Genomic DNA, 26,765 nt, shown 5'->3' on the forward strand with positions numbered 1-26,765 from the left:
TTTAACTGTCCAAACTTAGGGTAAAGACTAATGGAACAGTATTCTTATCAGAAGAACTGCTTAATGCAATGCCCTCCCATATGCTGCTCACGTGTTTATACTAACCTGTGTCCAAGTTCTAACTGGAAGCTCTGTAATCTCTACTGTGTTTCTGTCAACCACAAATATTTCACCACTGACTGCATATTGGTTTTGACCAAGTTCTTGGATCGTCCCTTTGAAATTTTTGTAGTTTGGAAGCTGCAAAAAATAATAAAATTTCTCATCTAAGTTCCTCTATCACATATGAATGCCCCAGAGACTACACTGCTGACTAGTTAAACATGACTTAACATTTGAATTACTAATACTCCAAATCACTCAATATTAATTCACACCTGGACAAAAAATCTGAACACCTCAATCTCAAAATCTTAACATTGTCTTCTATTGCCTTCCTAACTATTATTTTTTAAAAGTATTACCTGCAAACCTACTTCTTCTCTACATTAATTACCCATTAAACTTCTGGAGTCCTAGATTGAAAGACTTACACAATTTGACTCAATCTAACTTTCAACATTTTTTTCTAATAATTTTTCCTTCCAGACTACTATTCTTTCTCCATGTTTCCAAGAAAATCTGGAATGTTCTCAACTAGCTCTGGTACAAAGTCATCCCTTTTTTTCCTTCATCTATACAAATGTTACTCATCCTTCCCTACAAATAATTATTTATTTTTGTTTTGTTTTGAGGCCAAACCTGACCAGAGCTTACAGGGTACAGAACCACAGGAGGTATACTGGGATTGAATCCAGATCTGGTAGAGGCAAGGCAATGTCCTACACAGACTATTATCTCGCCAATATTTTAAAGAAACCTTCTAAAAGTTTTGATGAAAGGTTTTGCCTATCATCTCATTGCTTAGTGCAGTATTATAGTTAGTATCATATTTGTGTCTCAATACTGAGTGTACATTCATGAATATAGATACACATAAAAGACACATAAATGCTCATACTTAAAAATGTCTGTCTGTCCTCCCGTTGTTCATCAATTTGCTCGAGCGGGCCCAGTAACATCTCCATTGTGAGACTTCTTGTTACTGTGTTTGGCATATTGAATACTCTGGGTAGCTTGCCAGGCTCTCCAAGAGGGGCAGAGGAATCGAACCCGGCCCAGCCAGGCTGGCTGCACACAAGGCAAACGCCCTACTGCCGTGCTATCACTCCAGCCCATACTTACTTACATACTTAAAAATATGCCTGAAAATTAGGTTTCACCTTTCAGGCACAAAAAGTAGTTTGATGCTTGACTAAAATGCAGTTTAATGATTCTGCTGAAAATATTTTAGTTCTTTAAAGTATTTAAGAAGAAACATATAAAAAAATCATACCAATATTTTAAAATTTGATTTACATGCAAAAAATAAAACTCGGAGGGAAATACAAAAAAAAAAAAACTTAATTTGTTTTTATATGCTGGGTTTACAAAGTGTTCCTCTTTATTTATTTTGCTATTTTCTACAAAAGGACTACTGTTGTTATAATAAAAATATACTTTAAATATATAGTAATTAAGGAAAACTATCAGATGATTTCAAATCACATGGGAGAGAGAAAAACTCCTTTTGAAATTTTTCGTGTAGAAATACTGGGGTGGGGAACCCAGAGGGAGAGTCAGAGGGTAGGACGCTTGTCTTGCATGTGACTGACCTGAGTGTTTCATTCCTGACACCCTATATGGTTCCCCAGGCCAGGAGTGATCCCTAAGTGATCTTTGGATCCCTAAGAGCCAAGAGTAAGCACTGAGCACCTTTGGATGTGACCAAAAGAACAAAACAAAGAAAGAAATATTGGGAGCATGGGGGGGGGGGTGTGGATAGAGCTCAGCATAGTTTATATATAAAAACAGGGACAAGGCCAAAAATTTTTAAATATGAATACATTAAAATATAAACTCTAGTGACTCTAATAACATTCTGCTGAGAAAAAAGGCTATACATAATTTTTTTCAGAAAATTATTCTCTATATAACTTAGACATGTTATATCCTGAAACAAATTTTTTTGAAAAATATTTCAAAATAGTTTTTTTTCCATAACTCGGCTTTTTCCAAAGTTTCTTTTACTATAAGCAAATCCCAAGCTATACAATTATCTACAATTATTATCTATAATACATGACATACATTTATAAACACTATTGTCATAATATCTACATTATAAAAAAAGTATTCCCTTACTTTCTAAAATGACTTAACTTTATAGTTTGTGCACTATCACTTGTTAAATAAATTATGGCAAAAGCAATATTCTAAATAATTACCATGGGATGAGGATCCAAGCCATCTAGCATTCGTCTGACATTGTTCACAATTTCCCTGGCATCATAGTTTGGCAGTTTACAGGCCCATCCAGTACCAATGCCCTCAGCTCCATTTATTAAAACCATGGGAATTATGGGAATATACCATTCAGGCTCTACACGTTGATTATCATCATAGAGAAACTTAAGCAGGTTGTCATCCACAGCAGGAAAAAGCAGTCTTGCTAAAGAACTAATAAAAAAGAAAAATATGAATTCAAAGTATTAAAAAAGACAACTTCAAATAGTGTAATAATTTAAAGACTTTAAAAAAAAATCTTTTAAAAATGCATTTTAAATTTTTGATATTGCTTAACAATAAAATTTACTTAACCAATCACCAAATAGATTTCACTCACATATAACTACTATATTGTAATTATGCACTTACCTACCTAAATTTATAGGATAGCTAAATAACTTTTCAAAAATTTACTCTTAATCTGACTAACATTAAAATTATCTTCAATCTAAAAGGGAAATCTGGGATGGGACAAAGAACTTTACGTTCATTATGACTAGTTTCACAAGTATTAATACTTGAGATCAACAAATTTAATTCTATTAGCAAACAAAGTAACTTCAAACATTCACCCATGTAGCAATCATATCACTACATAGTTGTAATTCCAGTAAACATCTGATTCCAATGATCTTGAAATAGAACTTTATACCATCAAATGTTTACCTTAGCATAGTGAAAATATAACGTGGGCTGGCAGCATCTTTACCACCATGAAGCCGAGTTCCAAACTGGCCAATAGGCTGAAGCAAATTAATGTTGTTACTTCCCACAAAGTTCTGAGCCAAATTCACAATAGTCATCATCAATGCTTGCTACAGAATATGAACAGAAAAAAAAAACCATTAGTATTAATATTTACTATATATCTTCATTTATTATTAAAATCCAAACTCAATTCTTTGCATTTCTAAAAACCTTATGAAAGGAAACTGTAGTGTACTTAATTTTTATTCTTCATGCCAGTAAATATAGATCTCAACTAATTCTGATCAGAATGCTTACTTCTCCATGATGATAAGCAGACATTTCAGCAACAGACCCAGCCAACTGAGCAACTTTTACTTCACGTTTATCATTCCTCTTGAAACAGGTAAATAAAACTTTTCGTTGGCCTGGTTTAAAACCTATTATTAAAAAGAATTGATCATCTTTTAAAATATTATACAAAATATAGATGTAGTGTTGTTGCTTGCCTTTTGTCATTATGTTTTATATACCCAGAAGAAAAAAGAGAAAAGATATAATTTGTTTTTTTAAAAAATTAACTAATTATATAATCTATAACAGAGTGAGCACATACTATATACTGTTATTTACTTTAATAATGCTGGGGGGGATGCAAACCCCAGCATATTCTTATAACAACCCAATCTATTCCAAAAGTGGAGTATCAATTGAAAGACAAACTCTGGCCTTACAAACCTGATCAAGAGAAACAAAGTCCTTTCACAGGAATTTTCTAAACATACACCCCAAGTTCTGATTTTAACTGGAGTACCAGAGACTCTGAATGACCTTAAAAACTATAATTAAAGTATCCTAAATCAGGAAAACACTCACAAAGATGAGTTACATTGTGACAGTAGGTTTTAAAACAAAATTAAAAGCCCTTGAATGTAAAACTGAGGTTACCAGAGGGGTATAAGAAAGGAGGCTGGGAGCCAATGGACAGTGGTGGAGGTATACTGGTACTTTGGTGGTAAGGCAACATATTTTAAAAAGGCACAAAACTGTACCCCAAAAACATATACAATGTTATAAGTTAATACAAACTCAATTAAAATAAATAAAAAGAATGAAAGCTTTATAATCTCAATGATTGCTTTCAACTTAGCCATACACTGCACGTGTAAATGACCAAATCAATTGCGTAAGTTACCATATCAATTATATCCTGGTGTCTTCATCAGTAAAACAGAAATAATTACCTTCAAAGGAGGGTGATCAAAAGAATTACATGAGACAATTCAAGCAAAGCATTCTGCTTTCTTATCATTCTTCTTGCCCCTAAGCCAATGAGTACAGTAAACTTTTTCAGAATATGCTAGCTGTTTTTCACGATCACTGTAGGCCAAAGAGTATGGTAAAAACAGATGATAAAATATGGGCACTTTCCTAAGAATACGTAATGTAGGTGAGGAGCAAAATTATGCAAGTAAAATAAGAGGCATACAATAAGTAACATGGAAGTTTAGGTATCTAAGATCAACTGAGATGGCAATTGTCATAGAAAGGTTATAACAAAATAAAAACTTGGATGAATAGAACCAGCTGTTATTAGCTAAAAAACAGTCAAAAATTAACCTTTTTAAAAAAATTCCTAGGTAGAAGAACACAGTCTGCCCTAACTTCTGGGTAGAAGTTTTTGAAGTTTTTGCTCAAGTTAAGTAAGTACTGAGTATTACTTTTGGAATATTGAAGCATAAAGGCATTTTTTTTAAGTCTGACAGGCTGGAGCGATAGCACAGCGGGTAGGGCGTTCACCTTACAAGCGGCCAACATGGCCGACCCGAGTTCGATTCCTCCGCCCCTCTCGGAGAGCCCGGCAAGCTGCCGAGAGTATTCAATATGCCAGACACAGTAACAACAAAGTCTCCAATGGAGACGTTACTGGGCCCGCTCGAGCAAATCGACGATCAACGGGAGGGCCTTTACCTTAAGTCTGACAAATATTTTAGAATTTATCAAAATCCCATTTTATTTTTTATTGCAAAAAATCTGCCATCAACTATGAAGCAAATGCTTAAATATATGCTTTAGAAATTTCCTTTAAAAAGAAAAACAGAAAAAACAAACAGGACTGTACCAATCAAAAACTTTTACTCAGCAAAACAAAGTATAAGAAAAAATAATATGCAACTTAGAGTGGCTTGGAGAAGATACTTAAATGTCCACATATTTGGCAAGAGGCTAATATCCAAAACATATTTACACAACAACAACACAAAATCAAAAACATAAGCAAACTCAATCAAAAAAGAATTAAATGGGCAAAAGAAATGAATAGCTACTTCTATAAAGAATACATGTAGATGACCTACAAAGACAAGAAAAAAATGCTCACCACTTTTAATTTAAAAGTGCTGAGGAGTGGCCGGAGAGATAGTACAGTGGCTAAGGCTTGCCTTGCACATGGTCAACCTAGATTCGATCCCCAGCATCCCTTATGGTCCCCTGAGCACCACCAGGAGTGATTCCTGAATTCAGAGCCAGGAGTAACCCCTAAACAATGCCAGGTATGGCCAAGAAAACAAACAAACAAAAGAAAAATGTTGGGAAAAGATCCTGAGGCCACATATGTGAAATACTGAGAACTATTGATCAATGAACCACCAATCCACAGTCGTAGTCTTTAAATCACTTATAAGGAAACCAAAATCACAATGAGATATTATCTCACATCCATGAGAAGGGTCTGTATCAAAAAGACTGGAAAGAACAAATGTCATTAAAGAAGTGAATTAAAAGGAACTGTGGTACACTGCTGGTGGACATGTAAAGTCCTCAATGGAAAACAGCAAGGAGACTTCTTACAATTAAGTGAAAATGAAAATTCTACACAATACAGCAATACCACTTTCGGCATATATTTGATAGATTCGAAGCACTAATTCAAAAAAGTATTTGCACATCTATGTTTGTAGTATTATTATTCACAATAACTAGCATGGAATCAAACTAAATGACCCTTCACTGATAACTGGGGAAAAAACTTGCGATTTAACTCACTCAATAGAAAAGTATTCTGTCATTAATGAGAAAACCATGCCATTTGGGACAAAATGTATTAAGCTTGAGATGATCAGTCTAATGAAGTAATGAGTGACACTAAAACCTTGAAATTCCATAATATTATGAACCAATACATCTATGATAATACTTTTTAAAAATGTTTATTTTCCTGAAGAACTCAATGGTTTAAGTAACTCACTGTAAGTAATATAAAGTATTTAAGTCCTATCCAAACATCTCAAAAGCAATTTCAGATTTTTTTATAAGGCTGACCTAAAGCAAATAAAATTAAAATATACCTGATGACATACAAAAACAATAAATTTTTAAACAAAAATGACTTACCATCAACAAGAGATGGTATAGATCTTTCATTGTCTGAGTTTGAGAAGAGAATCAATTCCTTATTGATGAAATCATTGTAAGTCAAATGTTTTGTTGCTGTACCATACAAAAATTGCTAAGAGAAAAGTTATATAGCAACATTGTTATTATTACTCCAAGAACTATTTTTTTCTTCCCCCAGATGACCACTCTTTTTGACTAACCTCTGGTAAGCCATGTAACCTACGCTGTCTCCGATCTTCCATAAAATTTGTTAACCATTCCTTTCTGTCATCAATCTTCTTCTTACTGAATGCCTAAAAAATTCCAGGTAATTATTGCAAACATTAAAAATAAAATTAATTGAATTATGAACTTAAAATATATATAGGTACTGTCACTGTCCTCCTGTTGTTCATCGATTTGCTCGAGCGGGCCCAGTAACGTCTCCATCGTGAGACTTGTTACTGTGTTTGGCATATTGAATACGTCATAGGTAGCCTGCCAGGCTTGCCGTGTAGGCGAGATACTTTCAGTATCTTGCTGGGCTCTCCAAGAGGGGCGGAGGAATTGAACCCGGCAGAACTATTGATTTCTGAGATATTAGGGTGCTTTTTCCAATAGGCTTTTTATCAAAAATCCAATTAAAGAACTATGACAGCATGGCATAATTCTGGGAGTGGGGGAAAGGTGGGAAAGAACAAGCTACAAATTTACCAGTTTGGGTATTGGAATTCCAAAGAAACTTACAACAGGAAAACAAGACTGGGAAGAAATACCTGGCAGACAGGGAGATAGATACTATGAAAGAGTTTTGAGATTAACTTTATTACCAATGTAATGGCAGCATCATCTTCAGGACCAGCATATCTAAACAAAATGCGATGTCTTTCCATATCAGCAAAATATTCCTTTGCTTCTTTAGCTGTACTGGTACCCAACCCTGCACAATTTAATAATAAATGTAAAAGTAAGACTGACAAAAATAAATACCAGGTGATGATCTTACTTAAAACTGCAGAATCTGAAAAAGTCAAACTCCTGGGAAGAGAGTAGAGTGATGGTTAGCAGGGACTAAAAGGTGGTAAGAAGGTTCTGACGGCCATAAAAAATATGAGCTTTCATTATGATTTTGGGAGAATCTAATGTACAACATGGTGCTTACAGTTAATGTTGTATTGTATATTTAAACTAAGAGCAGATCTACATACACAGGTGAACTAATGAAAACTACTTAACTAATCATTTAACATCTCACGATAGATCATGTATACCATATATTCCATTTTACTTGTCAGTTATACCTCACTAAAACTGTCACTGTCACTGTCCTCCTGTTCATCGATTTTCCCAGTAACATCTCCATTGTGAGACTTGTTACTGTGTTTGGCATATCAAATACATCACGGTAGCTTGCCAGGCTTTGCCCATATGGTCCCCCGAGAACTGCCAGGAGAAATTCCTGAGTGCAGAGCCAGGGGTAACCCCTGTGCATTGCCGGGTGTGACCCAAAAAGAAAAAAAAAAAGCAAACATTTTAATACAAGTAGGAGATTTTTAACACTAAATAGTTGAGGTTTTAAAGAGAGGCTACTCAAAACAGTATTTTAAAACAAAAATATTCTTTCAGAGATACATATTAAAGCACATGAGATTAGATAATAGAATGTCTGAAGAGTACATTGAATTAATGGGTTCCTGATAAGATGATCTGAAACAAGATATAGCAAGAAACAATGATTGTTTAAGTAAATTAAACTAGTGGTTTTTAAAAGCCAGTTCATGCAATTCATGTAGCAGTACCATTTGCAAATCTAAAAAGGTTGAAAATCTCTGACATAGACTAGTCTTTTAATAAAATTGTCTATGTCAATTCTTCAAAAATCAGCAATAGCTGTTTTTGAAGTTTAGGAGAAAAAAACTTAATTATTTTTATAATGCTCTCATAAAAATAAATGTGTAACAGCAGACACTTGAAAATCTTAAATTTGGGGAGGGAGCAATGCCCAGTGGTGTCTAGAGACTACAAAGTGTTGGTGACCATTTGGTACCTGGGATGAAACTTTATCGTCTTAACATGTAAAGCATGCATTCAGTCCTCTGAAGTATTTCTATGGTCCATAAAATTTAAGTATTTTAAAACACAAACCTTTGTAATATTTTATTTTCCAAGCTTTCTGGTTTTCTATATGCTTTTTCCACTCATCAAATTCAGGAATACTGTAGAAGGAAAGTTCCTGCTTATTTTTGCTTGCCTTAAAAAGAGGTTAAAAAAATTAGTTCTTCTAATTTTTAAGACATTAGTATAGAATACATATTGATATTAAAGTACCTTTACAATAGGTGTAATGAACTCTTCAAGGAAACCATGCTTCAAAAGTGACGGCCAATTGTGGTGGATGAAGTTAATAAGCAAGCCTTTTATGTGAGAACCATCTTGATCCTAAATAAATGTTACAAAAGAGTGCTATAATAACTTTATGAAATATAATTACTTTAAAAGTGTGAATCCTTTCAATTAAAGCACAAACAATTCAAACAATGGGATAACTAATTTTTTTTTAATTTTGTAATTCTCTAATTGTTGCCACTTTACTACTCAATTTCTAATTTTTGCATATTCCAAATTATGCTACCAAAACCAAATATTGATTATCATTCTACAGATTAAACTTTCTCACTTGCAAATTTCATATCCTAATTGTTGTAGACTTTAACCCTATAATAATACTACTGTGTATTCCATTCCTAACAATATTTATCACAGTCTAAAAAATTACTAAAAGGGTCTTTTTTTTTTAAATTGAATCACTGTGAGATATAGTTACAAGCTTTCATGTTTGAGTTAAAATCACACAATGATCAAACAATCATCCCTCCACCAGTGCACATTTTCCACCACCAATCTCCCCAGTATACCCCTCCTTTCCACCCTCCCCCTGCCTCCATGGCAGATAATTTCCCCCATACTCACTCTCTACTTTTGGGCATTATGGTTTGCAATACAGATACTGAGAGGTTATCATATTTGGTCCTTTATCTACTTTCAGCACACATCTCCCATCCCAACTGATCCCTCCAACCCTCATTTTCTTAGTGATCCCGTCTCTATTCCAGTTGCCTTCTCCCCTCCACTCATGAGGCAGGCTTCCAACTATAGACCAGTCTTCCTGGCCTTTGTATCTACTGTCCTTAGGTATCAGTCTGAGTCAGAAAGAAAGGGACAGATATAGAAGGACTGCACTCATTTACAGAGTATAAATTAGCATACCATGAGACTAAAAAGGTTTTTACCTGATAAATTAGCTAAGGTGAAAGTACTTCAAAAAAATACTACTATTAAAATAACATTTTATCCATTTTACTTATACTGTTTTGGAGGAAGTCTCATAAAACAATCAAAAGTATAATCTGTAAAAAAACAAGAGTTTGAAAATGCATGAATCTTCAAACCAACCTGATCAGTCATAATCATAATCTTTCCATAGCGTAAAGTTTTCAGAGATTCTGCATCATCATAACTTTTCTTGTATTGTAAACCAACTATTTTAATTATATTGTTTATTTCTGCATTTTCCATAATCTGTTCAAAAAGAAAAGAATTTTAAAGTAGAAAAATAGAGTGAATCAGAATTTATATTAAAAATCCAGCCACTTTGACTTTAAATTGTAATAAAGTATTAAATGTTATATGTCACATGTATGTATAAATGTCATCTGTACATGCATATGCTAAAAAGATACAGAGAGACATACCTGTTTATGAGAAGCTTCCCGTACATTAAGAATTTTTCCCCTGAGTGGAAAGACCCCATATCTATCTCGCCCAATTACACCTAATCCGGAAACAGCCAACGATTTGGCAGAATCTCCCTCTGTTAGTATCAGTGTACATTCCAGGGAATGTTTGCCACCTGAGAAAAATGATGACATGTAATTAAAATTCCTTAGTGTTACCATGAGAAACATATAGCTAGAAAAATCAATAATCACAATAATAATGGTGAAAGACTATAAAATTATCTCCATAATACTTATATAGTTCAACATTAAATACTTTACTGAATTTCTATCCGCTGGTAATTAGTAATATATGATGCATTTGTTAATTTTTGAATAAAATTATATTCTATACATAAAAATTTTGTCTATATATGAAAATGAAAATTTTTTAAATGGCATACAACTTAAGAATATATCAAATATCTGAATCTTACCAGCATCATTAGCATCATCCAGTTTGGGAATACCTTTGATCTTACTATACTTTACTGATGAACACTTCTTGTTCAGCTGAGTCTGAGCCTTAAATTTTACCCAATTCAGGATACTTTCTACAATACCACAATTAGAGGCCTAAAAAAATGAAGAGTTATGATATACAAATAAGTCTGAAATTCTCAACCTAAGCTAAAATATACTACAAAACTCTACATCGTAACTTATAAGGTAGGACAATAATGGTGGTAATAATAATACGTTCTAGTAAATTTTAGTACACATTAAAACTAATTCAAGCAGTAATACACAATGACCTACATATAGTACTGGAATATAAATTCAGAAAAAAATAGTAACTTTACTATGTATGAAAAATCATACTAAAATAACTTCAGGAAAAAAGTACATTATTTTAACTAAAGTAACTTGTAACAAAAGCTAACACAAATGATTATCCACCCAAGAATTTACTAGATGAGGAATTTTAGACATTGATATTTCTCATATCTCTCCATAAAAAAATAATAAGCCCTAAATTCATTGTCAGAGAAGATATTAACACAAAGAAAATATTAAAAAGATAAATTCAAGAATTTAGCTTTAAACTATTGACAATAAGGATTACAAAATTATATGTGTCACTTATATTTACAAGATGTTGTACCAAAAAGAAAATTAAATCTCTAAGTTGGAATCATTTATTTTTATCAAAGATGGTTTAATCTTAGATGTATGAAATAGTTTCCTGGAATTATTGAGATATATATATAAAAAAAAAAGGTAACCCATATTGTCAAATCTACATGCAATGAGTCATGCCCATGAACCACCTCCAGTGCCATGTAAGCTCTTCCACCAGCCATGATTCAGAGACTCAGAAATAAATCTTGAAAGAGGCCTACAAGTGGCAGAATTTCTCCTGGATCCTGCACAAGGCTGGATCATCCAAAGTCAATTGGGGGGGGGGGGGGGGGGGAGGGTGAGACCCTGCACCTGCCTAAAACCTCCGCACTCCACAATTGCTACCATGCTCCCGGCTGGACTCCACTGCTCAAATGAGAATCATCCAGAAATTAATGTGAAAAACTCAGGTATGCAGGTTTTGTGACTGAAATCTCCAGCTTTCACAGAGTTGGGGATGAGCTACCTTCTCCCATCTCCCTGTACTTCTAGAAGCCCAGCAGTCACGCACATGTCCCAAAGCGTCAGTCAGTTAAGAATTTAACTTCAGCTATATCACCCAGTGAAAAATTCTGGACACCCTGGAGTGCGCAGCCACAATTTCAGTGGCACAACATCTCAAACTTTGTAACCCTGATAAACCAAGAGTAGCGCACCAGGTTGGATGGGATATAACGTAGAAGGCAACCAATCTCGATTAACAAAATATAAACACAGAAGGCTTAACCTTTAACATTTTAGTAATCTCTTATAAAAGGACTTAAGGGCTCCACTCCATGGTGAGATACAACAATCTTCACTTTCTTCCAAGGAAATATTTGTTGATCATCTTCTTAGCAAATTATTTACAACAAACAATGCAAAATAAATTATTGAGGGTCTGCTAATAGGGGCAGGCTCAAGGGGTGGTTAGGAAAATTGGAAATAATGGTGATGGGAAGGTGCAATGGCAATAAGATTGATGTTGGAATACTGAATGTAACTAATGACTAAATAAAGTTTTTTTTTAATTTATTCAAAATGAAAAAAGTCTAAAATCGAATCATTTCGTTATGAGAATTACTGTTAAGGATAGGAACTTAAATTATATTATGATTAGATTCAAAAGTACTATTTATACAGGCTATAAGTAAGCTACAATCTAAATATCAACTTTTTTTATGGGAGGAGGAGGGGCCTTAGACCACACTGGGAGAAGCTCAGGGATTATTGCTGGTAGTGCTCAAGGGATCATATGCAGCGCTGGGAGCTGAACCAAAGTCAGTCATGTACAAAGCAAATCAAGAGCCTTAACTCGGGCTCTCTCCAACCTTCCAATTTCTTTGAGAACTTACCTTTAAATTCCAATACAACAATTTGATAAATATATTATCTCTAAAGCAATTCAAACTGAACACCTCAAACAAACTTAACTTCAAAATGGGAAGGATTGCAATGTGTTTATCTTTACATTCTTTCCCAGTACCACATATATTTAAAGGCACCTCATATATGCCTTTCAGTATGTCTACTAATGGGCTGCAATGGTAGAACTGAATAAAAACTGATTAATATGTACAACATCATAAGATGCTATTAGTAGTTGTAAAGCTTAGTTATAAATCTAAGATTTGTTTATTTATATTCTCACCCTGTTTCAGAAAGACTAAAGCAGACTATATGGTAAATGTTATGCTATATATATATGAACACAAATTAAAAGCTGAACATCTTGATTGCATATTATGCATGCAAGAAACCTGGATTCAATTCCTGGAACCTAGTGGCTTCCCAAACAACCTACAGTAACCTCTGAGCTCAGAGCCATGAATAGACTCTGAGCACTTTCAAGTGTGGCTCAAAAAAAAAAAACATTTAAAAATAGGAAAAAAGCTACAGTACGGCAAAGATTAGTAGATGAAGTTGAAATGAGTAAAAAAGATGAAAGCAGGAGTCCTTGAGAAGGTGCACATTTGTTAAAAAGAAGATCTAGCATTATTCTGGTGAATGGAAGGCTTAAAATATGAATAATTATATGATTTCCTATTTTAATAATTGACAAAATAATTATTAATCAATGGATTCTACCCACTGGAATTTTCAGAATTAAGCATATTAGTTTGCAATATAAGTATCTAGGGCAATTTTCAGAACTAAGCATTTTAGTTTGTATTGTTAAGTCTGCCTTTATCCAGTTAATATGAGAGGAACTAACCACAAATGAAATACAGAAACAAACTGAGTAACTTTTAATTAAAAACACTGAAAAACACAATTTTTACTCACAGCTTTAAAAAATTTTTCTGACAGTTGGCATTTGGACCCAAAACTTTTAGGCTGCAGAGTCATATTTTCCTTGGTCTGAGAATCGAATGTTGGATTTTCAATAAGGCAATTAATAAAAACCCATATGTGGTTTTTCACCTGTTGAAACATAATTTTTTAAAGGGTCAACATCAAAACTGATATTATTTAATAAGCTAACAGAATTCACAAAGCATCACTTACTTGAAATGGTTTCACTGACACACCAGCTTTGTTCTTTTTCTTAACAACTTCAATCAGTTTACCAACAACCTGATCTACTACGTAATCCACATGGCGTCCACCCTAAACACAAAAAGAAATATGCAAAATTCAAAATATTCTGTAATCAGGGTAGCAAAAAGCATAGTCTATTCTTCCCCAGAATGAAGATTTAATCTTCCCAACAAGCTTGTAAATTCAGTATTTTTAACCCTGTTTACCAGAGAAATATTATGAATTAGAATGTCAGGACTGGAATATAAAAAATAATGGCTTTTTGATCACAGAATCAAATAGTCAAATTCAAAGTAAGAACAGAGGCTAGAGAGAGAGTACAAGAATAAGGCACTGGCCTTGCACACAACTGACCTGTATTAAATCTCCAACACTACAGTATGTTCCCCTGAGTCCACCAGGAATGATCCCTGAGTGCAGAGCCAGGAATAAGCCCTCAGTACAGCCCCAATCTCCATTAAAAAAAAAGACATATAGGGGTCTAGAGATAAAGTACATCAGGTAAAGTGCATTCCTTGCCATGGCTGACCCTGGTTTGATCCTGGGCACCTAGTATGATCCCTCAAGCTCAGAAGAAGCAAGCCCTGTGTACAACTGGTGTAGCACCCAAACCAAAAAAAGAAACTTGACCATTAAAAAACAACAAATATTAAACTAACACTTTAACAAAAGCAATACAATAATAAATCATTATAGATTATCCTATAGTACACGCCGTACTGACTAAAATATATTAGTCAATGGATAAATGTTTTATATGAAAATTTTATTTGATTTTTATATCTCCTAAAACATGTAGGAATATTCAAACTCTTCAGAATAGCAGATAAAATGTTCCTCAATTTCACCCTAAAATAAAATCATTTCCTATTATTCTTTCTTCCTTATTCTAAATTCTGAACAAAAAATAATTTATAATTTTTAATTTCATAAAATATATTTATTCAACTACAAATATTAATCATGAACTTATTTCCTAGTCAATGTGTACATAAAGTTTACGACATCTCATAGAGAAGATTTCATGGGCTAGAGGATAGTACAGAGGGCAGAGCACTTGCCTTGCATGTGACCCAGGTTCAATCCTCATCACCCAAGCCCTGAAGGGAGTTACCCTGAGTGCAGAACCAAGAGTAAGCCCTAGGGAGACCGCTGGGCGTGGTCCAAAATCCAACACAAAAGGAAAAGCAAATAAAATTTTATTTTCAGTTAGCAACTTTTCCTGCACATTTTGTTGTTATTCCTAGTTATTCTATTCTTTTGAATGACTATGTTCTAATGACTTGGAAAGAATAAATGAATACACTTACCTTTGTTGTTGCAATACTATTTACAAAGCTGATTTGCTGGAATCCTTTTTCACTCAATGTGAGACATACATCCCATCTTTCATTTGCAAGTTCATGAATAACTTTCAGAGCTACTCCAGTTTCATCCAATTTATCTTTTACATAAAGATCAACATAACTGCGAAATCCATTTACCTATTAATTTAAAACAAAATAATATGCAATTAATCTTATAATGGCAGCTCTACTATATAAATATCTATATTTTGATTTCCTTCATTCAAAACATATCATGCAAATTAGGATTTTTCTCTTCTGCTTTATTATAGTTTCAGTAACATGTCTACAATAGTATCAGTGTTTATCGTTTTGATGTACTACCATCTAACACTATCTAGTCCCTAGTTTTATTTCTCTATATACTACAGATGAGTGAAATAATATGCTCTGTTCCTTGATTTCTACCTTCTAAGGAACAAGTTACTGGGGGAAGAGGAGTGTGGATAGTTACAGGGGTTAGGATGTTTGCCTTGCACATGATCCTCAGAACAGTATATATTCCCTTGAACAGGACTAAGAATAAACTCTGAGCATCACCAAGTGTGGCCCACTTCGGTCTGGGAAAGGAATCTATTGGAGCATAGGATATTAATCAGTGATAAGAGTTTATGCCTTGGCTTGAGACCCTGGTTTCAATCCATGATGACACAAAATACACTTTTGTAACTTATTTCCATATATATAATTCATATAAAGATGTTTCAAAGGGAAATCTGAAAAGTTAATTTATTTACCTTCAAAATATAATTACTGTAAAATCTTCCAAAATTTAAGAATTTACAAAAACCAAAATAAATATTTTGGCATGCAAAAGGTGTGCAAGCCAATAACTGAGTGCAGCTAGCCTAGGGTCTGTAAAGACAGCATAGTGAGTATGGTGCTTGACTTGCCTGTGTCTGAATGGGTTGATCCTTAGTACTATATGTGGTCCCCCGAGTACTACTAGGAGTTAATCCTGAGCACAGAGCCAGGAATAAGTTTAAGCACAGCCAGGCATGGCCCCCAAACCAAAATCATAATGAAAGTAATTTTAATATTCTAGAATAACAAAGCATACTTCAAGTGTCAATTCAGACATACAAAAGTCAAGAAAAAAACAAACAGAAGGAAAAGGAAAAAGGGAGACAGGAGCAAGAGAAAGGAGAAAGAGGAAAAGGATGAGGGAGAAAAAAGAAATTGTTTCTGGCATTAAAATAAAATAGCTGCTCAGACAACGAATTAGTAATTTTCTATAAAACCTCAGAAAACTTGAGGTCATAGGACACATTAGTCACCCAAAGACTAAGAGACATGAGTCGTTATAGGGAGACACTGAGCCTGAGTATTTGTTCACCAAGAGAAAAAGTTAACTAACATCTTAAGTCACCAGAAACTGAAACCAGAAACATTTACAAATTGAAGTGGACAAAGGTGGACAAATGTGAAAATCTGAAGCACCTACAGTACCCAAAGGCTGTGGCACAAGAACTTCCTACTCTTTTGTAGGCTTTTCTTCAAGGAATCCCAGGAGATTTTTACAGGGCAGATAAAAAGAGAGTATAGAGAAAATTTCTTTTCATGAGGTTGGTTAAAAATTGCTCCAAATTCCATGTTCTTTACCAAATAAGTAAATAAATATGCTTAATTGACCGAGGAAATACTACTCAAGAGCACTGATGAAATATCACTATAACTAGAATAAAGTATTCTGCCCAGTCACACCCTACCCTGTCCCACCCTGCCCTTATTTAAGTTTGGAGCAAATAAAAAGATTATTCTGCAGGGGACTCAAGGATACTGAATGAGATCATTGGCTATTACTGACTGCAGATAGAGTAATAAAACTCAAAGACAATAGGATGAATATCTCTCTCTCTCTCTCCTCTCTCTCTCTCTTTCTCTAGCTCTCTTCCTCTCCCCCCCATACACACCCCCAAAATAAACTTCACATCCGAGCATATCTTACTCAATAAACACCTCCCCCCTCCCCCACACAAACACAAAACCCAACAATGAAGGGCCAGAGCAATAGTACAGCTGGTAAACCACTTACTTGCCTTACATGAAGCTAATCCAATTTAATCCCCAGCATTCCACATGGCCCTTCAAGCCCCACCAGAAGTAAAACCTAAGTACTGCCAGGTGAGGCTCCCCAAAACAAACAAAATAGAACAACTTAAATCAACAATTAAAAACTCTTAGGGGCTGCAGGATAGTAGAACGGATAGGACATTTGCCTTACACGTACCCAACCCAGGTTTGATATCCCTGGCACCCCAGAGCAATGCCAGGAGTAATTTCTTAGCACAAGGCCAGCCCCACACATTGACAAAAACAGAAAAATAAAAAAACTTCAACAGACCCAAGGGATGGCTCAGTAGCTAAAAGCATCTGCTTTGTAAGCATATGCCATAAATTCACTCCCCACACCTGCCACCCACATGCACCTAGTGGTCTCAGAGCCCCTGCTGTCCAGAATGCCCACACCACCACAGCGTGCCATCTCTAGCACACACTGAAAGATATATAAGCACCTCAGCCAGGAGCTGTCCCCACAGAGCATAGAGAAAAAGGTGCGAGCAGGACAGTAACCCCTAGCAATTATTAGAACCTGAACATGCACTAGCAGCACAACCAAATGGAGGGGGTCTCCAATTAGCACCTAATTAAGTGTACAAGCCTGTCAACCTGCAGTTACCACAGTAACAATTGCAATAGAGGGATGAAGGGAAAAAACAAAAACAAAAATAAATTTCAAGTAAGTCAAAGGAAAAGGAAACACCTTATCAACAAAAGAAAAGTATGATTTACATATGTCATGCAATCAAGAATACAATGAAACTACCTTGTTAAAGTATGAAAATAAAAACTATCAACCCACAATACTTTATCCAGTGAAAATCTATATCCTTTGAAAGTGAAGAAAAATGCTCTCTCAAAGGAACCTAAATTGTATTTGCTGCCAGTTGATTACACTAAACAAGAAATGTTAAAGAAGATCTCCAGAGAGAAAGAATAAGATTAAAACAATAAGCTCAGATCTACATCAAGAAGCTAATAGGTTGAAAATTAAATAAATGCATGTAATATATATAGACTTACTGTAACGATAACTGAACATTTAGAGCACTAATAATATCACCACTGTAGAAAATTTTATGACATTACTTTTTTATGTATTTCTTCTACCTCCTTTTCCTGGAGTTAACAGCATATGTGAGAATATGTTCTTATAAGGTTCTTTCACTACACATGAAAAATTATTTGAAAGAAAACCCAAAGCAGGATCTGGAGCAATAGTGCAGTGGTAGGACCCTTGCCTAACATGTGGCTAACCTGAGTACGATCCCTAGAATCCCATATGGCTCCCGAGCCTCACCAGGAATGAGCCCTCAGAGAGGAGCCAGGAGGAAGCCCTGAGAACAGCCAGGTGTAGCCCGGAAACAAAACAAAACAGGAGACCCAAACCATTTACAAATGTTTCATAAATCTTAGGGAAATCACTTGAAGGGACTTTGAAAGGTGCAGATAAAAAAGTGAGCTGAGGAGATAAAATAGAATCATTTAAAAAATGCTCAATTAAAAATAGAGAAGGTGAGAGAGAGCAGGGCTGCGAGATGGACCACAGAGAGACTAGCAAGGGGAACGCGTGCTTGAGAGAACCTAGGCCCTCCATAACATAAATTTCTTCTCTGGCATAAACTTCCTTGTAATAAACTGCCACTAAGATCAAAAAAAAAATAGAGAAAGTAGAATAAGAGAAAATATGAAACAAAGAACAAACAGCAAGCACGTTGGTTAATTTGAATCCAATTATACCAATAATCAGTTGAAACATGAATCATCTAAATACACCAGTTAACAAAAGCTTATTAGGGACTAAAAATACAGTACAAAGTAGGATGTTTGCCTTGCAAGTAGCCAACCCAAGTTTAATCCCCAGCACCCTACATGGGTAGGGTACCCAAACACCTCCATAAGTGATTCCTAAGAGCAGAAGCAGGAATAAACTCTTACTACCGGGAGTTGGCCCCAAAGAGATTATTAGGGGCTGGAGCGATAGCACAGCGGGTAGGGCGTTCGCCTTACAAGCGGCCAACATGGCCGACCCGAGTTCGATCCCTCCGCCCCTCTCGGAGAGCCCGGCAAGCTACCGAGAGTATTCGATATGCCAAACACAGTAACAACAAAGTCTCCAATGGAGACGTTACTGGGCCCGCTCGATTATTAGGTGATAACTAAAATTCAACTTTGGGGGCTGGGGCGAGAGCTAAAGAACTAGACATGTCCTGCATACATATGCAAAGCCCAGTCTCTATCACTGTATGCCCCAGAACCCCAACATCACTGGTGTAGCTATTGTGACCCCCGGCACTGCCAGAGCTGAACTTCATCACACTGATGGGTTCAAGTATTTAACTATGCAGCCTAATCAGCCACTACTACCAGGAATTGTGTCTGGGCTCCCTGAACACTGCTTTGGAGACCCCCCCAAAATAAAATAAATATTAGATATAATATAAAATAAAAACTAAGACAGAGGGCCTGGAAAATAGATATGCGAATTAAAATGCTAGTCTGGCAAGTGCAAGAAGCTGAGGTGATCCTACCAACTCTGCTGTATGGGACCTCAAGTGAGGGGAATGAATAGAACAAACAGTAAAGACCACAAGCTGTCTACAAAATAAGAATGGATTTACTACTTTGAAAGATACTTACAGGCAACTTCTTTCCATTAAACATGACCTTAACCCCTTTGCATGAACCAGCCAAATCATAAGCTCTTCTGGTCATCAGAGCCACAATATCCTTGTCAAGTTTTTCCATCTTAAATTTGGACAAGTCTGGCTGGAATGTTATGCATGTATAATCTTCACCATCAAAATGTTTAATCTTGGCTTCAGAAGTCTTCATCATATTATTCATCCATGTCTTTAAAAGAAAAACATTCCAATATTTTTATACTGCTTCTATATACTATAGTAAAGAAAGTTCAGATAAGATATTTCCTTATCACCACTTGAGCCCATAACAAACCAAACCTTCAAATTGATGAATTAGAGGTGAAAACATCTTAAATACAACTATAATGCCTCCTGATGAAAATAAGCAAAATAAACAAATACCTTTATATAATGCTAGTAAAATATCTTTCAAATTCTTCAATATAACTACAGAAAATTTTAGAAAAATATTTTTCCTGGAAAATTATTTAAACTGATATAAAATTTACAACTACTTTCAAAAGCCTATAAGAGAAAATTGAGATTAAAATTCTAAATCATAGAATTGAGAAATTAATGAGAAATACTTCAAGGATACTAAGCATATGCATTTTAGTCCGCATGATTCAACGCTTCACTAATACTTAACAAGATTAATATGGTTAAGTTCTTTAAAGAATTTTAAAAAACAGGCTTATATAAAAACTTCTAGACATTGTGAAGTCTTTTTATACCAGCTTATAAATTTTATACCTGCTTTATAAATTGTATTTTTAAAATTTAATTCCCACCATACCTGCTTAAAACTGTGCTTGTATTCTTTGCAAGCTGTTTCTACTGTGAACTTTGTACTGAAAATATTACAAAGTTTTGCACCATAACCATTGCGACCACCTGTAAGTATAATCAAATATGAAAGATTTAATGAAAACTACTTTAAAGAAACTTTACTGATTTACTACCTACTTGTTTAAAAAATAGTTCTTCTTAGTTATTATCATAACTAATTAAATACACCAGAGTATATTTAAATTTTTCTTTTACATAAAGGAATCACACCTCAACTCAACTCTAAGTCAATGTACTCTAAGTGAAACTTTTATTTCTCTGGAGGAAGGTGTTTAGGGAGGCCACTCTCCTCAGGAGTCACTCCTGCCAGTGCTCAGGGAACCATATTCAGGGGCAGAGATCAAACCACAATTGGCCACATGAAAGGCAATCCTTAACCCCTAATATCTCTCCAGTCCCAGAGTTAAGATTCTAAAATGTCTGTCAGACTACAAACAAGAAATTACTTAAACATTTAAAGTAAAGTAAAGGCCCTCCTGTTGATCATCGATTTGCTCGAGCGGGCCCAGTAACGTCTCCATTGGAGACTTTGTTGTTACTGTGTCTGGCATATCGAATACTCCCGGTAGCTTGCCGGGCTCTCCGAGAGGGGCGGAGGAATCGAACTCGGGTCGGCCATGTTGGCCGCTTGTAAGGCAAACGCCCTACCCGCTGTGCTATCGCTCCAGCCCTAGTTTTAAATAGATGGAAATTCTGGAAAAAATTTATTATAATAAAATTTATTATTTTATTATTAGCACTGTAGCACTGTCCTCCCTTTGTTCATTGATTTGCTCAAGCAGGCCCAGTAATGTCTCCATTGTGACAATTGTTACTGTGTTTGGCATATCGAATATGTCACGGGGAGCTAGCCATGCTTTGCCATGTGGGCGAGATACTCTCGGTAGCTTGCCGGGCTCTCCGAGAGGGGTGGAGGAATCGAACTCCTGGGTTGGCCATCTTGGCTGTGTGCAAGGCAAACACACTATCCGCTGTGCTATCGCTCCAGCCCATTTTATTATTATTATAAATATATTATAATAAAACTACATAAATTTCCTTCTCTGTAATATTTCATGTAATGGAACAGTTTATTGAGAGCAAACATTTTCAATGGCAATTCTGATTTGTCATTTTACCTGTTACTTTTTTCTCATCATCATCATAGTTACTAGATGTTAAAAGTTGTCCAAAGATTAAAGCAGGAACATAAACTTTCTCCACTTTGTGTTCTACTACTGGAATACCTTTCCCATTATTCCAAATACTTATGATGTTAGATTCACTGCAAATAAACAAGCAAATTTTAAAGTTTAGGATAGTTTACACATCTATTAATTTCCATAAATAATAAATACTGAATTGTAAAGTTTTTATTTTACAATTAAAACCTGGATGATTATAAGCAAAACGCCAGTCATTTTCATTTGGAAGATAACTCATCTTTTCAAAAGAGTCACGTCCCTGAGTCATAGGAGGTTCACATAAGGTTTGCAAACAGTACTACAAATTTTTTCAGAAAAAAGAGACTCAAAAAAAAAAAAAAAAAGAGACTCTTCTCAACCTCCCAGAAAACAGTAAAAGTTACAAAGTTCTAGTGAGAAGTCAATTATAGACTCAATTTTTTATTTGTATACATTAACTGCAATGTGCCTATTTCATTCTACCAGTATTCTGAGAACCACAAGCTCTGAAGGGCCAGGGCCATTGATATATTCATTTCTATTAACAATGCTATCTGCTATAGAAGTACATAGTACATATAAAAAAATGATAAGGTGCTGAAGATGTGTTCTATTCTCTGCCTAAATGTTAGTGGGTTATTTGTCTTGTGACAATCAGTGTCATAAGTAAATTTTACTGGCATCAAAAAAAAAAAAAACAAATAAAAAACTGAGTCTTAATACGCTCGATTCTCAACCTAAAAGTTAGAGGCTTTAAAAAAAGTTAGAATTGCAGAAACCATTGTTATAAACTAATTTTAATGGTTTCAAAATATGTAGAGACTATTTTAGGTCTCATTTTTTCCCATGAAAGACCAATCAATTTTAGTATGAACAGCACAGAGAAAGATTCCAATAAATGAAGTCTTACTTAAGAGTCAGATTTGCAATGAAATGCAGCTTCATAAGTAACATTTACATTGGCTTAAAGGCTACCATTTGCCAATCTGGTTCAAATGTATTTTTAGACATAGTTTGACTCACACATATGTACTTCAATCTCTCACATTCTTGGGAGTAGTTTTTATAATGGAAAAGAAAGTTGTTAACTAAGTGAGTAAATAAATCTTTCAAAAGATACTAACAAATTCAGTAACAACTTTCATTAAAAAGCAAAAAAAATAACAAATTTCAGTAAAACCTGAAAATAATTTTGACACATTATCTTCTCACCCAAATCAACAATAACTTTTTCTTTAGATCACTTAAATATATGCTCAACTCTCCAAATTTGCTAGACTCAAACTTTCATACAACTTTCATTCATAGTTAAAATGGATCACTATTTAGTTAGTAATCAAGACTTACTAGTGTCATTTCATGTCAGAATAGATCCTTTCTTCTTTCTAAATTTCAATAGGAGTCTTAAATAGACATCTACAATATTTATTACTGCCAACAGTCACCTTGATAGCCACCCCCATTGAATGATAACAGACTTACAGCTTCCGTAAGAGTATTTGCTACGGAACAGATTTTGACATTTTGTATAACATAAAGCTTCATGTACAAAGTCCATTATCTATATCTCAATAGATATACTGAATCTGCATCTATTGGGTATATACTGAAAGATATACTGAAATGTTATTGCCACTATTTTATAAAATGTACCTTATATTTCCTGTAACATGCAACTTACTAGTCTTTCCTATGTCAATTCATTACCAAAGTCCATTCCCAGTTCTTCAATCTCCTGTTTATTGGACTTTTCCTTGCCTAGAACACCTTTTTCATCTCTGTGTCTATACATTTTTACCCAAAATTTGGTGGGATTAGTTTCTGATTTCAGTGACCCAATTCGCTCTGTTAACAAATTTATGGCAGTTTCCCATACTGAGACTAGCAAGAAATCTAAACTATTCACGAAAGCCATGGGGAAATAAGTAAAAAAGTAAATAAAATAAGTAAATGAAAATATAATAGTATTAAAAAAGCAATGCCATACTTATGTATACACAAAAACATTTATTAAAAGTGAAGTTAAAAAGAGCAATAGAGGCACTATTATAATTGGAGATAGAATGATTCTTTGCCCAGATAAAAAATGTCACCCAAAGCCATTATTCACTTGAGTTGTTTGATAGTTTACTTTTAACTTTGTTATGATAAAATTTTGGTTTGCTTTGTAGGGAGGTTTCCCTAGCAGTACCTGGGGCCCAAGGCCATTCATTCCCAGTGAAAAATCAGCCTATAGATACAAGACTTGAAGGCTCAGTGCTAGGGATCAAAAGTGCTGAGGATCATTGAGGCCATACCTAGCAGTATTTGGGGCCTCACAGAGGTTATACCTACACTCCCCAGTAGTGCTGAAGTGGTTATGTGGTGCCAGGGATAGAAATTGGGACCCCACAACTGCATAAGTTGTAACTTGTAAGTGCACCACACAGCTTTTATTCTCAAGAATATATTCATTATAGAAAGAATTCAGAAGAAAAAACTCAAGAACTTTAACAACATAATTATGTGGTAATATTTTCAAGTAAGATATAGTTAATTTCATGGCATAATGATTATTCATATTTTTATAGAATTAATTTTAACCATGCCATCTGAAATTAGGTTGACAGGGAAGCTACACATGAACAGTTAAATGTTCATGCCTCAAAAATCTTATATAAAATCATAATAAATTACTAATAAAATTTATAAATGATAAAGCAATATTTTGTAAAAGGTCTGGTTAACAACAGGATAAAGGGAATAATGGTATTTCTAACTTAAAACTATTATTTTTATTCTCTTCTAGTTCTGAAAAAATATCAGTATCATGAGATCTAATTAACTAAACATGTAAAACATATTCAATAATATCATTTCTAAATTGTTACAGATAATATAAAACTCAAAATGCCAATCATGGAAAGTATATTTAACCCGTAATGTAAATGGAATAATATTAGTAATAATTTTTAGTCTTGAATCTCCAAGCAAACTTATCAAAGAAAAGATCTAGTGATTAGCAGCTGAAATAGCATCCATAGCATCCAAAAAGAAGAAATAATGGTCTCTAACATTTCCAATGATTAAGTACTTTGGGAAAAAAGATCATGAATAACAGGAAATAGTAAGAATATAGTATACTGGCTAACAAGAATAAAATAAGTGCCAGCAACTAGGAAACTGGATACTAATAATATGCATCATCCACCTCAGAAGTATTAATGAATTTGGCACTACCTGAATAAAACACCTTAACATAAAAAAATTAAACTTAAAATATACTTACGGATCAATAGAAACTTTAATACAAGTCATGTTCTTATCCCTCTGTTTATTGTCAGCTGCATTAACTACAAAATTAAATATTCTGATGAGCAATTACAGTTGCATAAATACAAAGCCACATGTGCATCACTACTTAACAATTACATATGGTAATGGCTAATGAAAAAATTGCTGCTAATTTTTGATACAAAATCTTATTTTCCAAATAAATTCTTAAAATTCATCACACCAAATTACTGTTGTGTCTTTCTTCTACCATAAAACAAAAAGTGCTACAGTTTTAGTGCTACAGATTTATCTCGTAATATATGAATAAAAGTAAATATCTGCATTTAACAACCTCTCCCAAGTCTGAAAGTATTCCTAAACCAGGCCTAAACCACTAAAAAAAAATTATGTTTTTAATGTTGGTAGCAAATATATTTTACCTTATCTTCTTCAGTAAACTCATGCAATTGAAATCAATATATTATTTTTGAATTATAAAGGCAAAGGACTTCCTTAGAAATCAAAATTCCACATATACTGTAATTGCTAGTATGTCTATATTACTCAGTGTCTCAATAAACTTCCACACAGTTGTCAAATTAAAATCAATCAATCATAAAAGAAATATATTACTAATGAAGTGTGTAACCTAAAAGTAAAATCAGCTGGATTGTTGAGAAACCAGAGTGAAAATTATAAACCACAACAACTCTCTTAATCTTTTCCCAAAGACCATGAGAAGAGAGAGATGGTTTATCTCTAACTGCACTAATGAGGTGGCAAAGCACATAATCTCTCAAAAGTCTTGGCTAAAAAAAAAATCCCAGAGAGCAAGCATTGCCTATGAGAGTCAATCAGGCAATACATATTTCATTGTGATTTAATGTCATTTGGAAATTATGGATCTTATAGAATAATGATTGCACAAATTTGGCTGCCCAGCAGAAATATCCAAGTTTTCGATGAAAAACAGTTTTAAATGTCCTACCTTAAGCTGACTAAATCCACAAGGGTCAAACCCTACTGCCTTTGTTTTTAACACTCTCCCATATACAACTGACTATGATGTAAGAAAACCTAACTAATAGCACATATAAGACCACAGACCAACATATGCTTTCACAGATGAGCAAACTTATGCAAAAATACATAGAAAAATATCTAAGCATTTTGTAAGTGATACCTACAAAAATATCACTGCAAGTGATACCATTTTCTGAAAATGCATATTCGTCTTAATTTTACACTGTAAGCCTGACTTTAACCATCGGGAACTATAATATTAATAGAAAGGGTTGAATTAAAATTTAAACAATTACTCACCCAAAATTTCATCAAAGATCTTATATAATCCGGGCACAAAGGTAACCTCTCTGCAATTCATTCCTACATCTTCATCATACACCCACATTACCTGCATTGAGATAAAAACGTAAAACACATTTTTACTTGTCTCTAATACCAACTTTATAGAAGTACAAACCATGTTCTGTCATTTATCTGTAAATACTAAGACCTTCAAAATTAAAAAAAAAAAATTACTTTAGTTGCAGTCAACTTCACTATTTACATGCAAATTCAATAACCTCAAAATTGAGA

General features: G+C 34.3%; 1 protein-coding gene across 2 annotated transcripts in view; it reads right to left on the bottom strand.

The window, feature by feature from the left end:
- TOP2B (DNA topoisomerase II beta) overlaps window positions 1-26,765 on the bottom strand; it is a 70,858-nt gene that overhangs the window by 24,794 nt on the left and 19,299 nt on the right. For both annotated transcript variants that reach the window (XM_056129875.1, XM_056129874.1), the window contains exons 3-22: window positions 26,490-26,580; window positions 25,180-25,243; window positions 21,867-22,012; window positions 20,696-20,793; window positions 19,895-20,107; window positions 15,158-15,331; window positions 13,815-13,916; window positions 13,593-13,730; window positions 10,643-10,781; window positions 10,182-10,339; window positions 9,883-10,008; window positions 8,758-8,868; window positions 8,575-8,680; window positions 7,260-7,369; window positions 6,651-6,743; window positions 6,448-6,562; window positions 3,373-3,494; window positions 3,034-3,182; window positions 2,307-2,538; window positions 106-240 (exon numbers count right to left, since the gene is read on the bottom strand). In XM_056129875.1, coding sequence (XP_055985850.1) covers window positions 106-240; window positions 2,307-2,538; window positions 3,034-3,182; window positions 3,373-3,494; window positions 6,448-6,562; window positions 6,651-6,743; window positions 7,260-7,369; window positions 8,575-8,680; window positions 8,758-8,868; window positions 9,883-10,008; window positions 10,182-10,339; window positions 10,643-10,781; window positions 13,593-13,730; window positions 13,815-13,916; window positions 15,158-15,331; window positions 19,895-20,107; window positions 20,696-20,793; window positions 21,867-22,012; window positions 25,180-25,243; window positions 26,490-26,580 — 2,622 coding nt within the window. The remainder of the gene's footprint in view (window positions 1-105; window positions 241-2,306; window positions 2,539-3,033; window positions 3,183-3,372; window positions 3,495-6,447; window positions 6,563-6,650; window positions 6,744-7,259; window positions 7,370-8,574; window positions 8,681-8,757; window positions 8,869-9,882; window positions 10,009-10,181; window positions 10,340-10,642; window positions 10,782-13,592; window positions 13,731-13,814; window positions 13,917-15,157; window positions 15,332-19,894; window positions 20,108-20,695; window positions 20,794-21,866; window positions 22,013-25,179; window positions 25,244-26,489; window positions 26,581-26,765) is intronic.

Source organism: Sorex fumeus, unplaced genomic scaffold (genome assembly GCF_029834395.1).
Source record: "Sorex fumeus unplaced genomic scaffold, SorFum_2.1 ptg000072l, whole genome shotgun sequence".
Classification (NCBI taxonomy): domain Eukaryota; kingdom Metazoa; phylum Chordata; class Mammalia; order Eulipotyphla; family Soricidae; genus Sorex; species Sorex fumeus.